Source organism: Primulina eburnea, chromosome 11 (assembly GCF_022965805.1).
Source record: "Primulina eburnea isolate SZY01 chromosome 11, ASM2296580v1, whole genome shotgun sequence".
NCBI lineage: Eukaryota > Viridiplantae > Streptophyta > Magnoliopsida > Lamiales > Gesneriaceae > Primulina > Primulina eburnea.
The window spans coordinates 42296036-42323813 of record NC_133111.1 but is presented as its reverse complement, the minus strand read 5'-3'; the positions used below and the strand labels follow the sequence as shown (position 1 = coordinate 42323813).

At 32.1% G+C, this 27778-nt stretch overlaps 2 protein-coding genes across 2 annotated transcripts; both read left to right on the top strand.

Annotated features, from left to right (window-relative positions):
- The first annotated feature begins 138 nt into the window (after nucleotides 1-138).
- On the top strand, nucleotides 139-1600 carry LOC140804671 (NAC domain-containing protein 92-like). Its single transcript, XM_073160759.1, has 3 exons — nucleotides 139-507; nucleotides 608-885; nucleotides 962-1600. The coding sequence occupies exons 1-3, from the start codon at nucleotides 318-320 to the stop codon at nucleotides 1466-1468; spliced, it is 975 nt and encodes a 324-aa protein (XP_073016860.1). The 5' UTR covers nucleotides 139-317; the 3' UTR covers nucleotides 1469-1600.
- An 8029-nt stretch (nucleotides 1601-9629) lies between these two features.
- Nucleotides 9630-11749, top strand: LOC140806267 (transcription factor MYB16-like). Its single transcript, XM_073162823.1, is given in 5 exon segments — nucleotides 9630-9920; nucleotides 9997-10126; nucleotides 10550-10823; nucleotides 11062-11172; nucleotides 11174-11749. Coding segments are annotated over 5 exon segments (1128 nt in total). The 5' UTR covers nucleotides 9630-9787; the 3' UTR covers nucleotides 11654-11749.
- The last annotated feature ends 16029 nt before the right edge of the window (nucleotides 11750-27778 follow it).

The window sequence follows — 27778 nt, the reverse complement described above, 5'->3', positions numbered from 1 at the left end:
ATATATACGTATATTAAAGCAAGATAACGGAAAAAATACACGATTTATTTAATATTACATAAGAAAAAATTCTGGTTGCATGATTCCCACGTTTTATATCTCCTCAAAAAACAACTATATTAGGAGTTGTATTCCACAAAACCTCCCAATCTTTCTGTTAAGAGACCTCTCCCTGTTTCTTTCCTCCCATATCTTTCTCTTACACACATCCAAAGAGCCAGATTATCATTTAAAAATTCTATATAAATGCTCCATTTGAGAATTCCATCTTTATTCTTACTGTAGAAAGTTTTTTAAAAAAGTATTTTGATCTAAAAATGGTAACAAGAATGGAAGATGTGTGTGGTTCTGATGAGCAGATTGAACTGCCGCCGGGTTTTCGGTTCCACCCTACGGACGAGGAGCTCATAACTCATTATTTGTCTGCTAAAGTTCTTGATTTTAGCTTCAGTGCCATAGCCATTGGGCAGGTTGATCTGAACAAGGTGGAGCCTTGGGATTTGCCATGTAAGTGTTGTGGTAGTTAATAGATGAATATCAGAATATGGCAATGTATTTTAATTTTTTTGGCGTCACGTTGATTAATTTTTTGATCTTGGAATTAAAGGGAAGGCGAAAATGGGAGAAAAGGAGTGGTACTTTTTCTGTTTGAAGGATAGGAAGTACCCGACTGGGTTGAGGACAAATAGAGCCACGGATGCGGGATACTGGAAGGCCACCGGAAAGGATAAGGAGATCTTTCGAGCGGAGACGTTGGTCGGGATGAAGAAAACTTTGGTTTTCTATAGGGGAAGGGCTCCAAGAGGTGAAAAGAGTGACTGGGTTATGCATGAATACAGGCTGGAGGGCAAGAATTCCATGTGCAATCTCCCCAAAAATGCTAAGGTCCAAGCTTCCTCTGTTTTTTTAACGATTCTTGGTTACTTATGTCTAAAGATTTCTTCTCTACTTGAATTTGCAGAATGAATGGGTAATATGTAGAGTCTTCAAGAAGAGTTCCAGCGGGAAGAAGATCCATGTATCAGGTCTAGATTACGGTGCGGACTCACAGTCCTCAGCTTTGCCTTCATTGATGGAGATATCTTCTGATGAGAACCAGACAATTAGAAGATTCAACGAAGGAGAAGTGTCGAACTTGCCCTGTTTCTCCACTCGAATGGAGGATCATCGAAATTTTTCGCCATTCCCATCTCATTTCTCCAAAGTATCAACTCCAAATTCTTATATCTCGTCTCAATTTCATAAAAATATTCTTGACCCCGATTCAGCCATGATCCAACATCAGTCCATACTAAAGATCTTGCTGGAGAATAAAGGAGCAAGCACGAGGGAAAATGCAAGGCCAGAATTCTTACAGGAAAGTAGCAATCTTGATGCTGGATTCAAGCCTTTTCATGATCAGGACCAAGAATTTGCAGATATTTCAACTTCTTCCATAGACCTTGATTGCTTGTGGAATAATTATTAAGTTTTCAAGTAGAAACTTTATGAAATTGTATCATTAGAAAATATCATTTCTACTAGTTTCCGAATTTGATTATGTGACAAAAGTATATCAAATCTCCACCCTTAGCTAAACATAGTTATTTTTCTTCGATAATAGTCGTGCTTATTTATTTTATAGGGGAAAAAATGAAAAGTTGCGAGAGTTATTGGGGTCAACCGACGGCCGACCACTCGTAGGTTGAATTCATTAATGGAGATGGTATGCTAAAATAATACGTGTGGATTCATTCCGTATCTCAAGAATCGAATTAGTCAAAAAAATTAGTTTGTTTTATAAAAGACTTGTGATTTGTAGTTTGTTTGAGATAGTGAATTCAGAAACTTCAACGAGAGTTTAAAGAGTGAGAAGATCAAGAAATAAGTTGAGGAATAACCTGCATAGCTCTTGTTATTGAAGGAATGAAACTTGTTCTGGAAATCTTTCTGTAAGGTTTCACGTAGTTACACACCACACACATATTCTCTCAATTTTAAACGACATTCCCTTGACTATTTTCCTTGTCAAATCTCGATTCTATATTTATATTTGGGTGTTTTTTTATTGATATATTATTTTAAATTTTTTTCTCATAACTCCATCCCTGTACACAGTCATACCCGTGTTCAATGGGGCTTGAAAAAAAAATTTAAAAATAGGTTTGTTTGTTGATATAAATAATGCTAAAATTAAGTTAGCAATTAATAAATACAATAAATAATAATAAATACAAAATAAATACTATATTACATTAAAAAACAAATCAATAAACATTTGAAATAATTATATTAATAATAATCGTCTAGCTATTTTAGAAAAGAAATATATATCAAATTTATGTATTTCAGTTTTCAAATCATTTCTTTGTCAATCAACAACACATCTAGCTCATTCAGTCTATTTTGTGACATTATTGATCGAAAATAAGTTTGTGTTAAGTTCAACTTCAATTAACTTCTGTTATTAGGATGATTAACAAAATCTTATAGGCAATATAAGTATATAACTCATTCTGTTTTACCAAACATTGTAGCATCTTAAAAAATTGTTGAAACTCTATACAATACTTCATCAAGCTAGTTAGTTAAATATTAACTCGTTAACTTCTCTAAACTCAACAAATGCCTCGAAGTCTTTTGATATGGTTTAAATTGTTCAAACAGAACTTTAAGAAAAGATCGAGTTTGATCGATTACAAACAAAAAATATTCAAATTATTCTTTTTTATTTAATATTGAGCAAAAAAAATCATTACAGTAAGTCATGAACTCAAAATATATACATTAAACCCTCAAAGACCGGGCTTTGAGGCGGTGGCCTCCTTGGCCTCATAAAAGATCTTATCCTAGCTGTATGACATGTTCAATATTATTTTGTTTAAGTGAGTTATCATTGGGAATAAAAATATAAATATTTCTAGTTTATATGTTAAATAGTTTTAAAAATGAATATAGTTAGGACAATACGTAATTAAAAAATAATAATAACAATGCATACTCCCAGGTGAGTCGGTCTAACATGGACGAACGGAGCCGGGCCACTAGCAGATGAAGCAGGCCCCACTAGATTTGGTTTCTTCACTCCATTATCCAAGGTCGTCATTTTGGGCCCACGGCCCATATCTGAGATCCACTATAGGACAATCAAGCCCACCAGTAACAACCAGCTTCAATCAAATTAACTTATATATATGTGTGTGTGTGTGTATAAACATTTCTAGATACAAGGTGTTAGAATAAGGGGTGGACTACACTGAGATTTGCCCCAATCCTTTTTGGTTGTGTATGTTTATTCCAATGCATTTGGATATCATACAACTATGTATAGTGGCTTTCTATTCAATTTGGGATTTAATGCAATACCTTCAGAACGGGTAGCGGGATGGACGGTTCGAAATTTTTTTAACTCGACTTCTCTATTTTATGTTGGGCGGCCTGACTTATCTAGTCAATTTTGATAACTCTGTTAGATTATGTGAGTATAAAAATTGCCAACTCAACTCACATATTTCATATGTTGGACTGACCTAAGATGTCTTACCTGCTCTAATTTATGGTGTTTAGTTATGGATGGATGAACTCATGGAAAACTTAAATGGTTTGGTGGCCTAGAAAATCATACTATAAGTAAATATTAAAAAAAATACAATAATACAGCATTTTATAAATATAAATATTTATAGTACAACTGCATATGATCAAATAAACTAACTATTTTCTTATGATACAAACCGATTGATATATAAGTGATAAATATATTATTTACAGATTGAGTAAATTCTTGAAATCATAAACTTGTGTGAGACGGTCTCACGAGACGTATTTTATAAGACGAATATCTTATTTGAGTCATCCATGAAAAAATATTACTTTTTGTGCTAAGAGTATTACTTTTTGTTGTGCATATCGGTATAGGTTGACTCGTCTCATAGATAAAGATTCGTGAGACCGTCTCACAATAAACCCACTCATTCTTGAATTGGCCAATAACCATAATCATGGTTTGTATTTCCCAATGAAGTCCAAACATCTCCAATTAAGGTCATGTGCCAAATTTCTTTGTTGGGAAAATTAATTATGTTGGTTACAATGGAATGTAGGATAGGAATAATCAAAGAAATTGGATTGCGTATGACTAATCAATTAATTAACAAATTAGTGATCTCATCTTGGAATATTAACACGAGACTCGTACAAGGCATACTTGAAAAAATCGTGCGTCATCAAGAATGGAAAATTTGGACGAATTTGAGTAATGTGATTATTTTGTTTATAGGAGACGCGTCATACTAGATTTCTTGTGAGACGGTCTTATTAATCTTTATCTGTGAAACAGGTCAACCCTACCGATATTCACAATAAAAATTAATATTTTTAGCATAAAAAATAATAATTTTTCATGGATAACCCAAATAAGAGATCTGTCTCAAAAAATACGACTCGTGAGACCGTCACACACAAATTTTTGCCTTGTTTTATATATGTATAGTATAGATATCATTCGAACGTATATAAACATTGTCTGATGTTTCAAAAAGGTTGAGAAGGATTATGCAAATTTATAATAATTTTATTTTTTTATATTTTTTATTTTATGAAGTTTTTTTAGGAATTGGAGTTACCGGGTCTGGGCTGAAATCCACGGTCATCTTCAATATAAGAACGATAATGGGCCAAACCCATCTTTTAAATAAATGTTTTGTAGTGTTGTTGCATCATTATGATGTACTAGTGAGCTCGTGACATACGTCATCGTATCGTTCGTAAAACATATTTTTTTTAAAAAAAACAAATATTTATAACATTAATTTTTGAAAATTGATATGACAAGAGAAGAATATGATAAAAAGAGAGAAAAATATGACTATGGAGCTAAGTGTTTAAAGGGTAATTTTGGATTATGAAAAAGATTAACCATCATATCAAACGTTGGTCAGGTTTAACTTTAATTAATAGTATAAATAGATACTAAATTCCGTTTTAACTTAAAGAACGATAAATTTATTAATAATGAAACGTATCTGGGATGAATCACTTATGTTTGATATTTTAGGAATGAGCCCATCAAGATCATGCTCAAACTCCGGCCCATCCTCAGCACAAGTGGAAAGCTCGTGTAGTGTCCTATAAATACCAGATTTGAGCGTATGATTCAGATATTCAATATATTGTTTTTCAGCAATACTCTTAGCTGATCTGTCATTATATCCTCAGCCTCTAATTGAGCGTCGGAGAGACTACGCCGGAACACCCTCCCATCCCCCTTCAAATGGTCTTATTTGTGATTTCAGATTTTGAGCAAATTCAAAATCTACGTCTGAACTAATGCCACCTAGTGAAATCAGACTAAATTTTCAGCTAGTAACAATTTATAAAAGTGATTTTATGATATTTTAAAGCGCTGTCTGAAACAATGATGAGATATGTAATTTAAAAAAAAATGTATTGTGATTTGTGCATCAACTCCAACAGGGAATAGTTTTCACGTGGTGTCAGTAATTTATTGAGTTTAAGTTGGACCATACGAATGGGTGTAAGCTGGCATCATAGCCAGGCAATTTAATAAAGAGGGCCCATTTGTCGGCTACTATTAACCAATTTGGGCTTGAAGCCCAAATCTTCAGCCCCTCAATTTATTTATTATTTTATTTACTTGTGGGCCTATTTTGTCTTATGTAACAACAAATCAATCATGGCGCCTATAAGTTAGGAGGCCCACAAAAATAAATTGTCATTTTTCCGGGTCGAACTACCGAAAATGCCCTCCGCTCAGACATAGTCGTACCAAAACGAATGTGTAGCCAACCTTTAACTCAGTCCCAATTGGTTCGGACTAATCTAAATTCACAATTTCTCAAATATTATTATAAGAAATTATCTGAGGGTGAAAAAGGTAAAACCGTGAAAAATAAAATAAAATAAGGTTTCTTTTAAGGTGAAAGTTCTCTTATCAACTCAATCACAAAACTTTAGGTACATTCTAAAATGCTCTTTTCAGGTAACGAGTGGGTTTCATGTGAGATCGCTGTGAGACAGATCAACTTACCGATATTCACAATAAAAAGTAATACTCTTAGCATAAAATATAATATTTTTTCATAGATGACCCAAATATGACCCGTGAAACCGTCTCACACAAGTTTTTGTCCTGAGACAATATCAAACATAAAAAAAAAAACAAATAATATTCAATTTTTAAATCAAATTTTATTTTGACAATTAATTCTTGATCCGTGAATGAAATTAACAATTCAGTAACTCACACCAACTCCGCATCAAGATTAAAAGTGTATAAATAATTTACGCTCCGTACGTAAAAAAAATGTAGTAAAATCATAATTATTCTTAATTGCTCGAACTATTTTCCATCCATTTCAATACGACGTCGTCAAATAAAATATGGGTGCTTCATAATTCGGCGTTGGATTCCCCGGATAGTATAACAGAATATATAAAAGCTTTTCCCCTTATAAAAAGAGACATATGGGTCTGTGAATTTATTGGCTATTAGGGCTGAGCTAAAATATGGTACGCATAAATCATTGATGGCGCTGGCGCTCTTGTTGCCCAACGTATCTCGTTTCTACATAAATACATAATATATTATTCTAAAATATTTTAATAATTTATCTTAAATTATGGAAAGTAAGGTGTGTGTTTTGTATTGTCTCCTCTCTCACGAGTCGTATTTTGTGAGACGAATATCTTATTTGGATCGTTTATACTTAAATTGTTTTAAAGTATTTTTAAGATTGATAGATAGCTCGAGCTCGATTGATTCGAGCTTTTATCACCAGGCTCGAGTCGATTTGTCTTGAATTACTAAGCTCGTGAAAGGCTCGAGCTCGGCTCGTTAAAAGCTCGTTTATCATGTTAATCAAGTCGGGCTCGAGCTTGGTTCATTAATAGCTCGTTATCTGTTTAACAAGTCTGACTTGAGCTCGATCCAATTTCAAAGAAAAAACTTTTTCTCAATCCGCCATTCGTTCAAAAATCCAAATAATTTTGATGTCAATTCAACTCCTGAGTGTGGAGGAGGCATAGGAGCAAAACTAAGTATTTTTCTATTCAATTTCAATCATCAACAACAAGCCCTCACTAGTGCATGCAGTCCATACTTCTAAAGTTAAGAAATTCTATTTTTTATGTTAACCAAATTGCCTAAGTTTATCTTTCTCTCTCATGTGTATTCTTGAAATGTCGAAAACAAGAGTGTTTCTAGAAATACAAAGCACGTCATGATTTATATATTTAACCCAAGCTCTAATACCATCATACTCGATAAAAGAAAATCACAAATCATGCTTAATAACGACAGCGGCTAATAACTCACGTGACATTTTTTGATCTATTTTTTTGACCTCATGTTCTCATCATGATCAATAAGCATTTGTCCAACATCATGAAATTTTACCATTTTGCAATTTTGAAGATGATGCCTTAATGAATAAGTCCGTATTGTTTTTCCCCCACATTTATACTCCTTTCCTGCACGCATTATATTCGGCTCTTTGTATATTCCTCCTTACCAATCTCTTTTTTCGTAAAATAATTCCAGACATCAGAAAATTCTTTAGGCATTTTTTGATGTATCTTCCTCCTTACCATGCTTGTTGTTTCCAATTTTCTCATTATCATCTATGTTAATACTTTAGTTTATGGTAGAATGCATAATCTGCAATACAATAATGAAAATATTAATAACTTCAATCATTTCAATCACAACATTTTCCAAACTATCTTCATTCACACCTTTTAAATCAAAAAAATAGTTTCAGATACAATGAAAAAATATAAAGAGTCCATATACAAAATCTTCAATCTCAAATACAATTCTATAACAATAATACAATATCACACATGCATTGTGTGCATACAATAAAATATATGTGCAGTTGACCATGCTTGACAATATCACAATATGATTTTTTGCCCCAAAAAACATCACAATATATTTTTGAAAATATATATTATACGTTGAATTAAAGTAGTATTGATTAATTTTCAGCCCAAAAACAACACAATTCCTATTTGATCATTGCAAGATTTTTGCGACAATCTTGCGATAAATTACAACAAAAAAAAAGTGTCTGGATGATGTTGGCTTCATACTAAGTAAAGGTGTTCAGCCAATTTGTCCTTTAAATAGTGAGAATTATCCAAGATGGACAGACGTGTTTATCTTGCTATTTCATGCCATCTTCGGTAAAATCCAGACTTCGGTAAAATCCAGACCAGAATAAAATAATGAAATCCTTGAAATGGCATAAATTTAAAACGACAGATGTGCTTTTCTGCTATTGAACTTCGAAAGGCAAAGAAATAAACTGATATTGTGCACAGTCTCAAAAAGGAAAAAAAAGAAGCACATAGATTTTACAAGAGTGATGGAGGTGTAAGAAAAAATAAAGAAGAAATAAGATATGAGAGTGACAGAGGCGCATGAGATTTATTCTAATTTCTATATAAAACCTAAAAATATGAAATCCTACCGTAATTTGGCGGGCACCCCGTCTTGACCCGTCTCCAAATGAGCTGCTATTTATCAAGCCAATTTTTATGACGGGCCGGCCCACCCCAATTTGACAAGTCTACATACGATCGAACTCAAGTTTGAGCTTTATTCGAGTTTGCTATATATATATATATATATATATATATATATATATATATATATATATATATATATATATATGTATGTATGTATGTATGTGTGTGAACTAATTTTAAATCAGACATGAAAGTGCAAATTCGTTCATAAATAATCAAAACGACAAACATAGCAACTAAAAATACATAAACGAGCCAAGCTAGAGCTCGAGCCACCTAAACAAGCCGAGCTTGAGCTTGCGTGCATATTAACGAACTTGTTTGCGATCTCATGAGCCAAATATCCTTGGACTTGAGCTTTATTTGATTATATTTTCGAGCTCGAAATCGAGCTCTAGCTTGATTTGATATGATTAACAAACGAACTCAAACGAACTTTTTATCGAACCGAGTTCCAAATAACACGCAAACAGTTTGGTTCATTTACATCTCCGTGAAAGAGTGACTAACAAAGTGAAAGCATTTCAATTCGAAACCAAGATTTAAGATAATTTCTTCACACATTCACAACATAATAGTTTGTTTACATAGTTCGACTAATCACGAAGATAAAATATTTTAGAAAAACGTGTTCTATAAGATGTTTTATAAACGTGGATAAAAAAAATACAAACTCGACATCTCCCAAATAATAAACCCTAAATTCAAATATAAAGATGACTTTCATGAGTATGAATGTGTAAGAAAATGAGAAAACTAGCCGAACTACCACAAAGATGGAAAAGGGTAATAAAAATAGTACGTAGTAGGTCGAAGGGTATTTTGTGTATCCATATTAACACACAAAAGTACGCAAAATTAATAATTTAAAGAGGACCACCATAACATATACATAAATTTAGGCATTAAACCCTTAAAAAAATTCAGTATATTAAAAGTATGCATGTTCCATAAATGAAGTCGAAACTGGTTAAATTATTACACTATATGGCCGCTGAGTGTAAAACGCTTTCTTAAATTTTTCCTTAAAACTAAATTTAATTTTTTTCACACAATATATTTTATATTATGTTGTCATCATCAAACCATTAATTACCTTCATCCCATCTTTGTCGCTGACCCAACCTCATCTTCCTCCCTTATTTCTCATCTTATGTATCCACTTCACTTCAAGCATCGTCAGTTATAACTTTCAAAGATATATCAAGAAATTGCGCTACTGTTTCTTGATCGATTTTTTGTGCAGACTCCGGTAATGGGTCGTTCCCCGTGCTGTGATAAAATCGGGTTGAAGAAAGGGCCGTGGACTTCTGAAGAAGATCAGAAGCTCTTGGCTTATATCGAGCAACATGGCCATGGAAGCTGGCGGGCGTTGCCCACAAAAGCTGGTACAGTGTACTGCCTTTAATGTCATGTTTTTAAGCTGAATTTTCGGGTGCAGGAAATCAGGGTTTCTGTTAACAGGGTTGCAGAGATGCGGGAAGAGTTGCAGATTGAGGTGGACGAATTATTTAAGGCCGGATATTAAAAGAGGCAAGTTCAGTTTACAGGAAGAGCAAAGCATCATTCAGCTCCATGCCCTTTTAGGAAACAGGTAGACTTCAGTCGAGTTTCTACAGTTTCCAGGTTCAATTTTTTGAAAATTTTCTAGCTCCTGCGCTGTCAGTCAATTCATTAACCTTTCCAGAAGTTGAGATGTGGAATAAATTCGTTGTGTGAGAAATGTTTCCAAATTTATGGCAGTAAAAAATTCACAACTTCGATTTTCTGACGAATTATTGCCGGTTGTGATGGGTTTTATGTGCGCAGCATTTACTCTATTATGCCCATGCAAGAATGGGTTGCTGGACAGTGAATTTTCTAAATAAATCTATGGAGTTAATAGCTCAAGTAACATATATTTGATATTTAGGTGAATTCGACATTTACAACGAGATTTTTCTGTCATGTTCTGAGACTGATGATTGATTTCCCTGCGTCATTTTTGTGTCCACTTTGATTGTCTTCTTCTGATCAGGTGGTCCGCCATAGCCACTCATTTGCCAAAGAGAACAGACAATGAGATTAAGAATTACTGGAACACTCATCTGAAGAAAAGATTGGTTAAAATGGGTATCGACCCGGTGACCCACAAGACCAAGAACGACGCTTGGTTATGCAGTGATGGACAGTCCAAGAATGCGGCCAATCTCAGCCACATGGCCCAGTGGGAGAGCGCCCGCCTTGAAGCCGAAACAAGGTTGGCCCGGCAGTCCAAACTCCGATCAGGCACAGGCATTATTTCATTTCAGGTGCTGTTTTATGCTCGCTATTTTCACAAGCGTGGATAAAATAGTCAAATTCCTCCTATAAGCTGTTTAATTATTTTAGGTTTTGATCCTCAAATACTTACATTTCATCTGAGTGATGAAATGATGTGGATATCGCTGACATGTGCAATGATATGTTGGTTGGTATTCAGAGGAAGTAGAAATTGAATATTTTCCAGTGACTTGCAGCATGCTAATGGTTTTGATTCACTGAAAACAGGCCAGGAACTCGGAATTCACCTCTACTACAAGCCAGAACCATAATCCGGTCGGCACGCTCGAATGTCTCAACGTGTTGAAAGCATGGAAAGGCGACTTTTGGGGTAAATCAAGGTGAAGTAGGAGGAGCCAGTGGCGGCGCTTCCACGACAGGGATAGGGAGAGACCTGGAATCCCCAACTTCAACGCTCAGCTCCGCCGCCGGGACTGGGCAGCACTCCACCGCCTTCATCGAGTCTCTACAAAACTGCTCGGAGTCGTATTACGCCGGAATCATGAAAGAAGAAACCGGAGAAGAGTGGAAACTTCTCACGGACCACAGCAACGCGGCATCCGAGAACCCTGCTCAGTTCCCGTCCGAGTTGCATGATCCGCCATTCCCAGGGACGGATAACTCCGCAGAGCAAGTTCCTCGTGAAAGTTTCGTGGATAATTTCACGAACCTTTTGCTGGGTAATTCAGCTTCCGACAGACGCTTTTCCGACGAAGGCCCAGAGTCCGGCGACGTTGATTACCATGAGGATAACAAAAATTACTGGAACAGCATTCTCCATTTGGTGAATTCTTCGCCTTCTCTTTCGCCCATGTTTTGAGCTCTTACAGTAATTAATGAGTGGAACAAGTACTACGTACACATATTGCATTTCCTTCTTCTCCATCAATATTCATTCAATTGCGCAATTTCCAAATGTATTTTTTTTTTATCGATGATAAAAATGATTATAGTATAATATACATAAAATATGAAAAAATTTAATCTCAAATTAAATATAAGTGATGATGGACCATACCCATTAATGAGCTTCGTCTCTGTTCCAATTTAGTTATAAATAAATATAATCATCTTATTATATATGCTGTCATATATCAGAAAGCCTAATTAACTCACATGTTCTGTCATAATATTATAATTGTATTCAAAATAATTTAGTTTATATGATGAATAATTTTTGACGTGCTAATATTATATTTTTAAAATATATACTTACTTTAAATTATTTTTTTGTTATAGTAATTTAAAAACTGGTTTAAAATATTAGTTTTTCCATATCGGTTGAATAAAATATCCGGGAGTTGTATATATGGACTTGGACAATCCTCCCCCTTGAGCTAGCTTTTGGGATTGAGTTAAGTTCAATTTCCAATCTTAACATGGTATCAGAACTCAGGTTCCTCCGTTATGTGTTGGACCACCCTTTCTGCCCATAATTGGGTCATTTGTAAACTTCACGCTCCGGATGTTCATTCATGTGCGTGAGGGGGGTGTGTTAGTTGTTCCACATCGGTTGGATAAAATACCTGGGAGTTGTATATATGGACTTGGACAATCCTCCCTCCTTGAGCTAGCTCTTGGGGTTGAGTCGGATTCAAGTTTCAATCTTAACAAAAAATAAGATAATTAAATATATATCAAAATATATATATCAAAATATATATTTGTTATGTTCAATGCATTTTTCAAATAATCCAAATTATTGTTGTTTACGCTTTATTTTATGCATAATAATGATTTTAAGTGTGCGTTTGACGTAAATCTGGAGTATAAATAAGATTATTCGTACTATATAGTATCCTTAAAACAAACCACTTAGTAGAAAGATAAAATTTTGATTACAGTTCTCGGGGGCTTGGGCGATTTTGTAAAGCTTGAAGCAACGTGGGTTGATGTTTCTCAAAGTCTTATGATCGATTCTCGTGTGAATCATATTACTTACTGAAATATTGTGAAAGGTATGTTTGAGAGATCGGTGTTTGTTGTCCACCTTCTCGATTTTCTATCTACTCGTCCACATCTTTTAACTTACTATTTCGTATGAGTTAAAAGGACATCCTACATTCTTACTCATATATGAAGGTTACCATCATCTCTAAACCTTGTATAGAGATAAAATTTCAGATTAGAACTTTGAATACGCATAGGTGACATCGTGTATTATATGTATAATGTCCCAAAGCCTAAAAAATCTTCATATTTTATCCATATACATATCACGCACGAGTGTCGTTTTATTGATTCGTGATTAATATTAAAAGTTGGCCACTACAAATAAATAAAATGTCACATCATGTCCATATTTGTCATTCATCCAGTTACCCTTTGGACGTCTTAATCGATTGATTAAGTTGGAATCAAATATTAATTGAGTATTATATTAAAATTATCAAAATAATAACAATAATAAGAAGAATCTCTTGTAACACCTAATTACATGTGATTTATATATATCTCTGTGTCTGTGTGTGTGTGTGTGTGTGTGTGGGGGGGGGGGGGGGGGGGGGGGTTGTTTATAGGAAATATATATGCATTAAATTTCCTTGCCAATCTAAATTTGTGCTTTGAATAATTTAATCATGGTATCTTTTTCCTTATAAAGTTAGGGTGCTACCATAGGTGGTATATCATATAGAAAATTACGATGTTAAAAATATTTACAGTAATATTGTTTCGAAAATTTCAGTATACCAATATTTTTTATATGTATAATTAGCATACGGATTTTATCAAAATATTGCAGTATACCGAGATTTCAGAATGGTATCAATATATATCATTTTATACCAAAAAATATCTTATTTTTTTTTAAAAAATTAACTTTATTATTTAAAAATATTATATAATTTTTAATTTATATATATTATTTTACTATTTCTCTATATTTCGAAAATTTCAAATTCAATACTTTATCATACCAAAAATCTAGATATTGATAACATGAAGTACCAAAAATTTTGAGAAACTCAATAATTTCGGTAAAGTAATATCTGAATATCAAAAATTAGATATATTTTTTTCCAACATTTAGGTTATATGAAGAAGAAATACCTTTAGCAGAAAACATTAGGTATGTTTTAAAAAACAAATCTAGCTAGTAGTTACTATATATAGGGTTTTAAAACTTAATTATAATTATTTATGTGTATATATATACTATATAGATAAATATATGATTATATTATATGTGTTGTCGTTAATAGTAGAGAATATAGAAAAGAGAGAATTATTTTGAGTACTTTATTCATTATTTGAGACATCTATTTATAGAGCAAATTTACAGAGTTTGAATAGTTCATAACATGATAAAATACAAATCTTATCTCAATAATTATCTACAATATATTATCTATAACACCACTCTTTAGATGATTATCGACTCAACAAATTACTTCTAAAAGATGTGGGAGCTAAAATGATACCTCGTTAAAACATTATCAGTAAAACTCAATGGGAAAAACATGAACAAAGGAAAAAGAGTACAAAAATAGATACTCCACATGATCTCAATAATCTAAGATCTTTCAACTGATGAATCCCTATCTTGTGTACCAATTTCTTGAATGTTGAAGTTGGCAATGCCTTTGTAAATAAGTCAGCTACATTGTCATCTGAGCAAATTTGATGGCCGTCAATATCACCATTTTCTTGAAGCTCATGTGTATAGAAAAACTTTGGTGAAATATATTTTGTTCTATCACCTTTGATATAGCATCGTTTTAACTGTGCAATGCAAGCAGCATTATCTTGGAATATTACTGTCGGGCTATCTTTGGCTGTTGGCAACCCACATGATTCTTGAATATGTTGTGTCATGGATCTCAACCTCACACACTCCCGACTTGCTTCATGTATTGCACTGATCTCAGAGTGATTTGAAGACGTCACTATTAAGGATTGCTTCACCGACTTCCATGATATAGCAGTATCTTCTCGTGTAAATACATAACATGTCTGGGATTTAGTCCATATAGATCAGAAAGATATCCTGCATCTGCATGTCCAAATAAAGAAGACTTTGACTTTTGTCGAATAAAATAATATCAAATCAGTTGTACCATGAAGGTAACGAAATATGTGTTTTACACCATTTAAATGTCTTCGGTTGGACATAAGTTATATCTCAATAAAAGATTAACAGAAATTGATATATTTGGGCGAGTACAATTTGCAAGATATGACAATACATCAATCGCTCTTAGATATGGTACTTCTGGAACAACGATTTTATCTCTATTTTCAATTGGTCGAAAAATATCTTTGTTAGCATCAAGTGATCAAACAAATATTGGTGATGCTAATGGGTGTGCCTTGTCTATGTAAAAGCGCTTTAATATTTTTTCTGTATATGATGATTGATGAACAAATATCCCTTTTTGCAAATGTTCCCTTTGCAATCCGAGACAAAATTTTGTATGTCCTAAATTTTTAATCTCAAACTCATTTTTCAAGTAATTGGAAGTTTTAGTAAGCTCTTCTGGAGTGTTAATAAGATTTAGATCATCAACATATACTATCACAATAGCAAAATTCTCATATGTTCTTTTTATCAAAGCGTGTGGACAAATAGCATTATTTGTGTATCATTCTTTTAACAAATATTCATTAAGACAATTGTACCACATGCGACCAGATTGTTTTAATCCATATAAGGATTTATGCAGTTATTTTGATAACATAATCTTGGGTTCTTCACCATTTTCTTTCGATAGTTTGAATCCTTCAGGGAATTTCATATGTATATGTGTGTGTGTGTGTGTCACTGTCAAACGAACCATAAAGATAATCAGTTACCACATCAATAAGTCTCATATCAAGACTTTTTGATATTGCTAAATTGATTAGGAATCAAAAAGTAATGGCATCCATCACAAATGAATATATTTCTTTATAGTCAATTCCAAGTCTCTGCGAGAAACCTTGGGCTATGATTCGGGCCTTGTATCTTTAAATTCCACCATTTTCATTCAGCTTTAGTTCAAAAACTCATTTGTATCCTACTTGGATTACATTTTCAGGTGTTCGTACTACATGTCCAAACACTTTATTTTGTTCTAATGAGTATTATTCAGCCTGTATGGCCTTCTTCCAATTTAGCCAATTATCTCTTTGTTGGCAATCCTTAACAGATCGTGGTTCTGGGTCTTCATTATGTATGATGCCAAGGGCGACATTTAGGACAAAGACATTGTCAATAGTTGTGTTATTTCGATCCCACAATTTTCGGGATGATATATAATTTGTTGAAGTCTCATTATTTTCATGAGAATATAATTTGATTCTTTAGGAATAATATTATCCAAGTTTGGCTCATTGATTTCTCTTACTACATCATCTAAGATTGCTTCTTCGGGAGCTTTTGAATTTTCTTTCTCTTATACCTTTCTTTTTAGAGGTATAGTATCCTTGGAACCAATTGGTCGACCACGCTTCTGGCGTATTTTAGATTTATTTGCAGGTTGAATAGTATTTGGTCCTATGGGACATCAATTTTTACAGGGGCATTGCATGTATATGTAACTTTGTCACATTCTTTGTATTAACAAAAGCATCGAGCAATTGATCTTCAATTCTTTGCAAGTGAATGATTGTTTCAACTTCTTGCTCACATTGATTATTTCGAGGATCATCATGAGATAATGTTCTCTCATTCTAACAAACCTTTTGTTATTCTTCGGGATACAACTTTCTTTCCCCTGGATTTGGAAATTCTAACTCATCGAAGTGACAATCTGCAAATCTCACAGTAAACAAGTCTCCTATTAAAGGTTCTAAATATCTAATAATAGATGGTGAATCATATCCCACATAAATACCAAGTCTACGTTTTGGGGCCATTCTGGTTCGTTGTGTAGGTGGGAGAGGGACTTTTACTGTACAACCAAGTACTCGAAGGTGAGAAAAATCAGGCTCTCGACCAAAAGAAAGTTGTAAAGGTGAGTATTGATGATAATTAATTGGCCTTATATGAATCAATGACGCAACATGTATTATGGCATGGCCCCACGCAGATGATGGAAGTTTTGTTCTCATCAATAAAGGTCTAGCAATTAAATGCAAACGCTTAATAAATGACTCTGTTAAGCCATTTTGTGTATGAACATAGGAAACTGAATGCTCAACTGAAATCCCTATTGACATACAATAGTCATTAAATGTCTGAGATTTAAATTCAGCAGCATTATCAAGACGAATTGTCTTGATTGAATGATCTGGAAATCGAGTTCGTAATTTAATAATTTGTGCAAGTAATCTAGCAAAAGCTATATTTCGAGTTTAAAGTTGACTAACATGTGACAATCTAATAGACGCATCAATTAATATCATGAAATATCGAAATGATCCATATGATGGGTGTATAGATCACAAATATCCCCGTGAATTCTCTCCAAGAAGGTTGCGATTTCAACATCAACCATTATAGGGGAATGTCTTATAATTAATTTGTCTTGTGAACAAGCTACACATGGATAATCACTGTGTAAAATAATCTTCTAGTTCTTTAAAGGGTGTCCATGTGAGTTAATTATTATTTTACGCATCATTGTTGCTCCAAGGTGACCAAGTCGATCATGCCATAAAATTTTAAGATACAATCAAAAAAGAAAATAAAATGTCTCAGCGCAAAACATCTTGTGGATCTCTACCAAAACTCAATCAAGGAAAATAGAATAACTGAGAAAATTTTTGTGAACAATGATAATCCAATTGATATAACTCACTTGGACATATATGATTTTAAGGTGACCAAGTCGATCATGCCATAATTTTACATTGAAGAGTACTCGTGCTGATAACATATTGTGAATAGTAAAAAATATAGAGAAGAGAGAATGATTTGAAGTACTTTATTCATCATTTGATACCTCTATTTATATAGCAGATTTACAGAATTTGAGTTGATAACATGATAAAATACAAATCTTATTTCAATAATCATCTATAATATCTTGTCTATACGATATGTATTAATTTTAACTTTAATTATTTGAGAAATAATGTCGTGTATGTATCTCTCTATACGCACACATATATATATACATACACACACGATTATTATCATTAACGTGCAGCACTTGACGTCTTGTAATAGTCAGATAAAAATAAGATTTATACGTGTAACACTACATTGTGAGTAGTCACTGTCTCGAGCAAACAAATTAATTACACTACCACTTTTTTTTTTTAAAAAAAGGTTTGTCCATGGTGGTAGTAAATCTCCATTTAATGAATAAGAGGCTCCTTGATTCACACGCGAAAATAAATATAAAGATGATTACTCATAATATTTCAGTGAGTAATATATTTCACGCGATAATTGAGTAAATGACGTCGATGAGTATCAACCCACATTATTTCGAGTTTTATCAACTCGTTTATGTCTTTGAGAGCAATTACTACAATCTCTATATTTAAATAAAGTGAGTTTTTAGATAGAGTGAAAGGTTAAAATGTGATAATTCACTGCACATGCGATCTTTCACCCCTCACAAATTGCATTTAATATATATGTGACTCTTTATTTCGTTCTAGTGATTACTTATTGAATTCATATCATATGATTAGGTTGGTGCCTTTGAGGATTAAATGTCTTCAAATATAACACCATATTCTATTTAATTTCTTTGGTATACCTTTCTTTTGATTTTATTTGTTTCGGGATTTATGATTCCAGGCTGTGTGGAAAAGTTAAATAGAAATAACCACACCACGTTTTTTTCACCAAAAACAGATGGCATGAATGGTTAAAAGTTAAAACATTGAAATTCTTTTAATTTGTAAACACACAGATATATAATAATGATAAATGGTGTGTTTTTCAACTATAATACCGAACGAACAACAATAATTGGCTCTAGTTGCGCCTAAAAATCGAGATATAATTAGTATATAATTCAAAATATTTAAGTTACACTGTTAATTATTTTTTAGTGATAACAGCTCCGTATCAGGTTAAGTTGCGAATTGATGATATAAATAATTATTGAGATTTAGATTTTTTATCAATTTTTGATAATATATTATTTATCTAAATGCATGTAAAATCATATTTAAACGCCAGTCACAAGTGAGACCCGCAGACGAAGTAAAGGGCATTCACTTTGGTGGTTAATTGGGGCACATGGCTTTCAATTCTTCCCACGGAGAACAAACCTCAACTACGTGATTATTAACATTCATATATAACTAAAACACATCTTTAATTACTTTATGAATCATAGTTTATAACGACAATAAAAAATTGTTAGTTGTAACAATTAACTTGCAGACAAGGTCTCTGTCGATTTATTCTATGTTATACCGAGAGTTTTATTCTTGAGATAACGTTGGATCGAATGGACCCTGCACGGGGCTCATTTATTTTTAAGTCATCCTACAGCTATCACCACACCCAATAGAGCATATTTATACAGTCCGAAGCGATGAATTTTTATGCTAGTCTGGCGATATATATCAACTTCACGTTTGATTCGATAAATTCATACATGCGACTTTAAGAATTCAGTTCCTTCGAAAATACTATGTTACATGTCAAGATTATAGCAGCAGGCAAACCCATTGCCAGAAAAACGAGTTGGTTATTCTTCACATATATAGGTCATCCCTTGCAAATAGTACTGTTAATTCGAGTTGAGTTGTCCGGTTGGTCAAACCCAATATCCAAATTTAACGGGTTAGGTTTTGGAAATCCCAACCTCTTAAAAGTCGGGTCGGTTGGTAGCAGGCCGTGAGCCTTTGCAGGCTAACCCGTGGCGGGTTGGGTTGGCCCATGGGTTAGGCATTTTTATGTTATTTTCGACTGCCGTTTATATATATAAACATTTTTTGTGATGAAATTGTGAAATTTTTCTGATAATTATTTTGGTTAATATTTACATGTGTGAAATCAATAATTTAGAAGTTTATTGATTTTTTTTTTAATAATTCACAGGAGTACCCGTCTAACCAACATCTTACCTTAAATTGGACTGGGCTGAAAAATTATGGACGAATTTCAGACAGGTCAGACCGACCCGAGTTGGAGCGACATGTTTGACAGCTCCAAATACCCTTCACATGTCAATTTACATCTCGCAACGTTTAATCAATATTGATTCAGTTAATCCATTTTGTGTATCTACATGAGCAACGTAATGCTCAACGGTTATTCTCATTTATATACAATAATCATTAAAAGTATGAGAAGTAAATTCACCAGCATGATCAAGTCTAATTTTAATGATTGTATAATCGAGAAATTGATTACGCAATTTTATTATTTGATAAAGTAATCTTGCAAATGCCATATTTCGAAACATACATGTGATCATCTGCGGAATGCATAGATCAATACCATAAAATATCTAAATGGTCTACATGGTGGATGAATCGACCCACAAATATCACCCTGAATACGTTCAAGAAAAATATAGGTGATTCAGTTTGGATTTTAGCTGGTGATGGTTTTATAATAAGTTTTCCAAGAAAACATGTTTTGCATTAAAACTTATTATTTTAAAAGATCTTCTGGTCTTTCAGCTGATGACCATGTGTATTTTCTATAATTCTATGTATCATTGTTTAATCAGGATGTCCTAATCACTGTTTTCCCTCCGGACCGGTTCAACCGCGAACCGGCCTCCAGACCGGTCCGGAGATAAGGAAAAAACCGAAAAACCGGTTTAACTGGAAAAAACCGGTTAAAACCCAGTTAAACCGGAAAAAAATCGGAAAAACCGGAAAAGTGGTGTTTATTTGGATATTTGTTGTAATTTTCATCTTAAAAATTAAGTAAAAACTATAAAAACATAAATAATCAATATTTTACTATTTTATTTATTATATAAAATAAATAAAATATTAATCTTATTGATCCGGTTCGACCGTTCGGTGGAACCGATTGAACCATTTTTTAAGACTTGACCGTTCGATTAACGGTCCGGTTATAAAAACACTGGTCCTAATCGATCATGTCAATTGATTAATATTGAAGAATTATCAATTACCAGTTTGATTCAATTGGACTTATATATGTATAATGCAATCTAGTAGGGAGCATTGATTGTTTTTCAACTACATATTTCTTCCTGATTTATATGTTGTAAGACACATATATTTCTAATTTCCTTCATTTATTGTATGAGTATCATATCCATGGAATATATGTCATTAAAACTCAACAAATTTCTTTTTTTGATTGTGGTAAATACAAAGCATCATTTATCAGAAATTTTGTATCATTAAGTAACAAAAAATGTGCTTTACCGCAACCTTTAATTAAGTCTATAGGACCTTATATTGTATTCATCATTGTTTTTGTTGGTTATAGTTCCAAGAAATATCTTTATCTCGAAGAAATGTGTGTTGTATTATTATCAGATATGCAAACTTCCACGAGATTAGTTATCTGTTTAGCATTGTTCATAGCATTTTGCATATTTGAACTTAATAAAAATATGCAATGAAAAAAATTACGTACGATATATATAATTTATTGAAAAATAGAACGCATGTTATAATTATACAATAAAAAATTAGCATATAAGCACATGAAAAAAAAATATTTTATATTTTATTCTATCAATATATTGATCATTTTCAGATAAATCATTAGAAAAATCTGCATCATCAAAATGAGTTGAATCATTCAAACGGTCAATGCATTTAGTGAAATTGGTCTATTTTTCTTTTCCCTTTAACGATTCTTTATAGGGCCTACAAAGGTGATCGGGGGCTCGACAAATACGAGACCAATGTCCTGGAGTGCCGCATCCAAAACAAGAACTTTCAAATCGTTTGGAGTGTTTTTCATTAACACGCATGTTCTTATGATGCATTTTCAGTGGGTGAGTGTGGGGCCCTTAGCTCCTAATCGTTATTACAATGCAATCTGATTAGGGTTAATTAATCACAGCGGAAAACGAGTTTAAATTTTCTTTACAATGAGCCCAAGTCATTTTATTTTAATACAAAAAATAGTATCTCATCTCACGTCATAATCATGCCCACACGTAATCACAACCAATCACATACAAACAACTCATATCCTTGGGACATGCCCCGGTATATAGATACATATACATATATACTGGGAACAAGACATAAACATAAAACCTCAGCCCAAGCTGTGGCTCCCTCCAGAAGTACCCTCTCCGGTCTCCTAATATCCTGGAGTACCTGCCATTGTCCACACACAAAGACAACAACAGCCCCCCTTGGGGGTGAGCAAAGCTCCGTATGGAACAACCAATCATATACACCACAGATATCTAAACAATGATATATGGTATGCAATGCATGTATGTCGTGGAGGTATCAGGTCAAATGCCCATCCACTGAGCACATGTCAGAATCAATCGAATCGCTATCAAATCAAATCAATGCTCGAGCTGGCACACCGGCCGATATGGGAATACACGTATGATAGCGTCGGCAAAGCGCCATCAAATTCCACATCTCATATCCAATCATATGGGGCCACAATTGTCTATGATTTACGGGTCATATAATACCGGCATAGCGATTGTGTTCACAAACCCCGGAATCCAATCCAATCATATCAAGGTATTCAAGGATCATAGTTCAACGTGAATGTCATGTATCGATGTATGCATAAAATGATGTGTGTTAACAAAACATTTATTTTATGCATCGATATCTCAATCTCAATGTCATGTATGCCACATCAAATCAACAAATAGGCATATAGACACGTATTCCAATCCAATCAATCCAATCATATATCATATAATACAGATACCTGTCGTATGTTACCCGGTCGCAACATACCTCAATTCTTCGTTTCCAGTTGATGTAGCCTGAAGATATCGATATTACACTTTATCTACATCAATAGCATATTCATTCCAATCAATAACATATTCCAAAATCATTAATATGAGTTTCCAATATCATTTGAAACTTCAATAATTCATATCAAATTCAAATCATATCATAATTCAATTCCGACTTCGAATATGAGTTTCTTGTCGGTTATTCTACTACATATCAGAAATTCAACTTCAAATACATGATATTCCAGCACTTTGATATTTAGAGCTGCTGGAACTAGAAGAAAATTACCTCAGCCAGAAGCCCTCGACGCGACGATCACAAATATATAATTTGTTTCGCGTTTAGATAGTGTTTCAAAGTCAATCGGACGAAAGAAAATGAAAATCTCTCGTGTTTCTCGAAACTCTGAAATGTACAATGAAGAAAACGAAAGAAAGAAACTCATTCTTATCTCCACCGCTCTCGCGCTCGGGCGGTAGAATTCTCGCGCCCGAGCGCGAGACATTCTGTCCCCGAGAATTATTTACGCCGCGCTCGGGCGGTCGAAAGTTACCGCTCGGGCGCGGGGTGTTCTGCCCGAACACTCATAATTTCAATCCTGGCGCACGGGCGGTCATTTTCTACCGCCCGGGCGCCACATGTTCTGTACAAATATACACTTTTGTACTATATTGGCGTCCGGCCTTTCAAATCAAGTTCGTACAACATCAATTCATATACAATATTCATTTTCTCAATTTCCTGGTCATATTATACATCCAATGTATAATCACATATCAAATGCATGAATTATCGATAATCATATAAGATTTACGATAATACGATACACGGTCCTTACAGTGAGTGACACTCTTTTGAGATGAATTATAGAAATAATTGTCTCGATTGTTTCTAAAACCACAGTCACGACCACGACCTCGATTTCGACCTCGACCAAAACCTTGTTTTTGACTTTGATTTTGGTTTCTAGGTTTAAATTCATTTTTACTTACAACATTTACTTCTGAAAATGTTGTTGATCCAGTGGGTCGGGACTGATGATTTCTCATTAGCAGCTCGTTGTTCTTTTCCGCCATATGACATGCAATAAGTTCATAATATCTTGCAAATCCACGCACTCTATATTGTTGTTGTAGAGTTATATTTGATGCACGAAAAGTCAAAAATGTTTTTTCAAGCATTTTCGATTCCGTAATATTATGTCCACAAAATTTTAATTTTGAGATTATTCGATACATCGTCGATTTGTGATCACCGACTTTCTTAAAATATTGGAATCTTAGATATTTCATTCATCACGGATGGTCAGAAGTATAACTTCCCTTATATGTTCAAATCTTTCTTTTTATCCTTTCCATAAAGCCATTTGAGTTTTTTCAATGAGATACTCACATTTTAATACTTAATTAAGATATCGACGCAAAATTATTATAGCTTTTGTTTTTTCTTGTGATGATGAAATACAAATTTTTTTAATGGTCTCACTTAAACCCAATGACGCAAGATACATTTCTACATCGAGAGTCCATGACATGTAATTTGTTCCCCTAATGTCGAGCGCAACAAATTCGAGCGAAAAATAACAATGTGTTTTATTAGTTAAGGTCTAAATCTATTAATATGACAATAAAAAGTAACAGATAAATTATAAGTACAAGCATTCTTAAAAATAAAGAAAAAAAGCGAGACATATATTCTCAGATAGATACAAGACTAGTGAATTTAATAACCAAAATAATTATACAAAATAACCTTGAAATAACCATATTTTTCTTCTTCTAAAATTTGATGAAGAAATTTTTTTAGGGAGGAAGAGTAAGTTTGGCGCGATTGAATGTGTTTGTAAAATCATGTTTATAGAGTAAAAACTAGCTGTTTATGACTGTCACAATATCTTTAAAAAATAAATGTATGTATATATAAATTTTATGTTAATAATATGATGTACATAATGTTAATCATTTTTAAATGATTATTATAATATTGTGATATTATACAAATATATATAATTATTATATAACACAATAAAAATATGTAAACAATGAAATAATTACATCACATTATTCTAATAAGGTGTCGTAGACTTCTTTTATATAATAACACGATATTATTCAAATATATTTATACTATAAAGAAACAGTAATACAATAAAATTATATAAGCAGTGTAATAATTTAATCACGTTACCTTATTATAATGAGGTGTCATAGACTTCTTTATATAATAACACACACACACACACATATATATATATATATATATATATATAATAAAATAAATAAATAGTAAAATAAATAATCTTACTTTTAAATAGGGTTATCTTTTTTTTTTTTGGAGTTTGGAAAAATATGGAGAACATTCGAATATCGTGCTGATAACGTATTAAAAGTAAAAATTTACGGTAAAAAATAAAAATCTCAAACTCACAAAATATATTAAACTATACACGGTATAAAATTTTGTCTGCTCAATAATGTTTTTTCTCACAAATTGAGAAACTTATTTATAGAATTATTTTTAAATAATCCAAAAATAAATACATCATTACATACATCATCACAACTAATTTGAATATTTACAACTTTTATTTTCAACATTCAATCTCTTATTTTGAACCGCTCTTTTTTATTATTATTATTATTATTATTAATTTTTTCCTCCCAAATTGAATAAGAGTTGGATATGATTTTATGAGTCAATTTTTGTGAAACATTTTCTTATTTTAATAATTCATGAAAAATTATTATTATGTATATTAAAAATATTATTTATTATTATAAATATAAAATCAACTCAAATACCTAAAAAAAGATCTATTAAAAAAATACAGACGAGTCACATGATCCTCTAGTAATTTACGGGGGAGACGACAATAGAATATGTGCAATGACACAGATTTCCACGTGAAACTTTGTCTTATCAAGTTTGTTGACAGAAATTTCGTCATTATTATAATTACGCTATTGATGGAAATAAAATACTATTTCTTCATTTACAATATCGTCGTCATAGTTATAAATTCAACATTGATAAATGACACTAGCTACAAAACAATTATCACTTTCATTATCATAAATAATATATATATATATATATATATATATATATATTAATATTACTCTACAAAACAATAATCGCTTCCATTATCAATATATATTTACTATTATTAAAAATATGAATAATGGAAACAGTTTTAGTGTCTTGGTAGAGTTTTTTTTTTTTTTTTTTTTTTTTTTCATTTTATCATTTCAAATTACAATATGATCACTTATTTTACAATTATTATATTATCTTTATTTAAATATAACAAAAAGTAATTAAAAAAATTATATAAACACATAATGCGTACACAACACGATATATATATATATATATATATATATATATATATATAATAATATTTTTATGATATTTCTTGAACTTTATTCTTGCAAATTGATTTGCTTCATGTGGTCTACTTGTCAGCATTCGTAGAAATGGCTAGATTTTGGTAAGTGTTTAACAAGAGAATTTTTTTTTAAGAACAAGAGAAAAATTATTTAATAAAATAAGGTTGGTGTGGGAAATGACAAAAAAAACTATTTTATTATCTCTTATTTATTTATGTAAAACTAAAACTATATATTGATTTATAGGTTTTAGAAGCTTTTGTAACTTTAAATCTTCATTTTATTTTAAAAAAGAAAATGTGTGTACCAACATTATTCCAAAGTTAGGTTCTTCTTTAACATGATAGTTATATGTTTGGATTCTACCCCATTTTGATCCCTAGTATTTATTATCCCTTTTATAAAACCAAAATTATTTTGGTCTATTTTCAGTTACTTTTTAATGATGGATTATCACATAAACATTCAAAATTCATAAATTAAATGACTTTTGACACAAAAAATAAAATAAACATAAACCATTTTTTGTCATAAATAAGAAAAATGAAATTAACCATATTATGGATGTTCAAGTCTTAATCTTTGTAATTTTTAATACATTATATTCGAGTTTAGTATGTATCATTCTTAATGTGTGTCCGAGTTGGTTGAGTACTATACAAAATCTTAGATTATAGTCAATATTTTGATTTCTGTTATCAACATATTATCGGACGATCTTATCACACATAACTTTTCCAATACAAAAATGTGCATAAAGATACGTCATAAAAAAACGAGTTTAACATATACATCTTTCAACTTTTGACATAAAGTTTTATCAATTTACACGATCTTTTACCTTTTATAAAAACTTATCAGATGCAACTCAAATAATTTGTCCAAAAATGTTTGTTAAACGAACCACTAATCATTTCCCTCCCGGTATTTTTTTTAATGAAGCACTATTTTATAGTTTCTTATCAATGATCTAGAATATAACAATTATATAATTTTTTTTATTTTTACTCTCTATTCGTATCTGTTTTTAGCTATTGAACGTTGTTTATTATTATCAAATCTCAAATATGATATTTCATTTTAAATTTAAAATCTCAATAAGATAAATTATAATTCATCTACCATTCTACTTTTTTGGGATCCTTATATTCTTTTAATATTTTATAAATAAATATATATCTGTATTTTCCACAAATTCAAATCAGAGTAGATCTCATGTTCTACCGATATTCACAATAAAAAGTAATACATTTTACATAAAAGTAATACTTTTTCATGGATGATCCAAATAAAAGATCTGTATCACAAAATACGACCCATAAAACCGTCTCACACAAATTTGTACCTTCAAAATATATTAAATAACAACTCAAAATAAATTTGTTTTTAAAAGATAATGAAATGTGTTGAATAGAAAACGACAACACAACGCCGTCATTAATTTTTCAAATCCAAAATCAGACGTAACCTAACAAAAGGTGTAGACCATTAAATGAAGTTCATGCACCAAACCAAAATATCTTATATAAAATATTCAAAACATCTTTTCTTTCTTTTTTTTTTTTAGTTTTTTATTTTGAAATAACGAACGAAAAATAATTCAAAGTGAGGCAGATGTTTGGATCAAAAAGAGTACCGCTACAATGTTGATGTAAGGTGTTTTTATAATTATTTTAATACTATTTAATAATAGAAGCGATATGATAACTAATTAAAAAGTAATTGCAAAAATTGAGAAATGATAAAATTGGTAATTATGAAAATTATTAGGCTTCGATTGA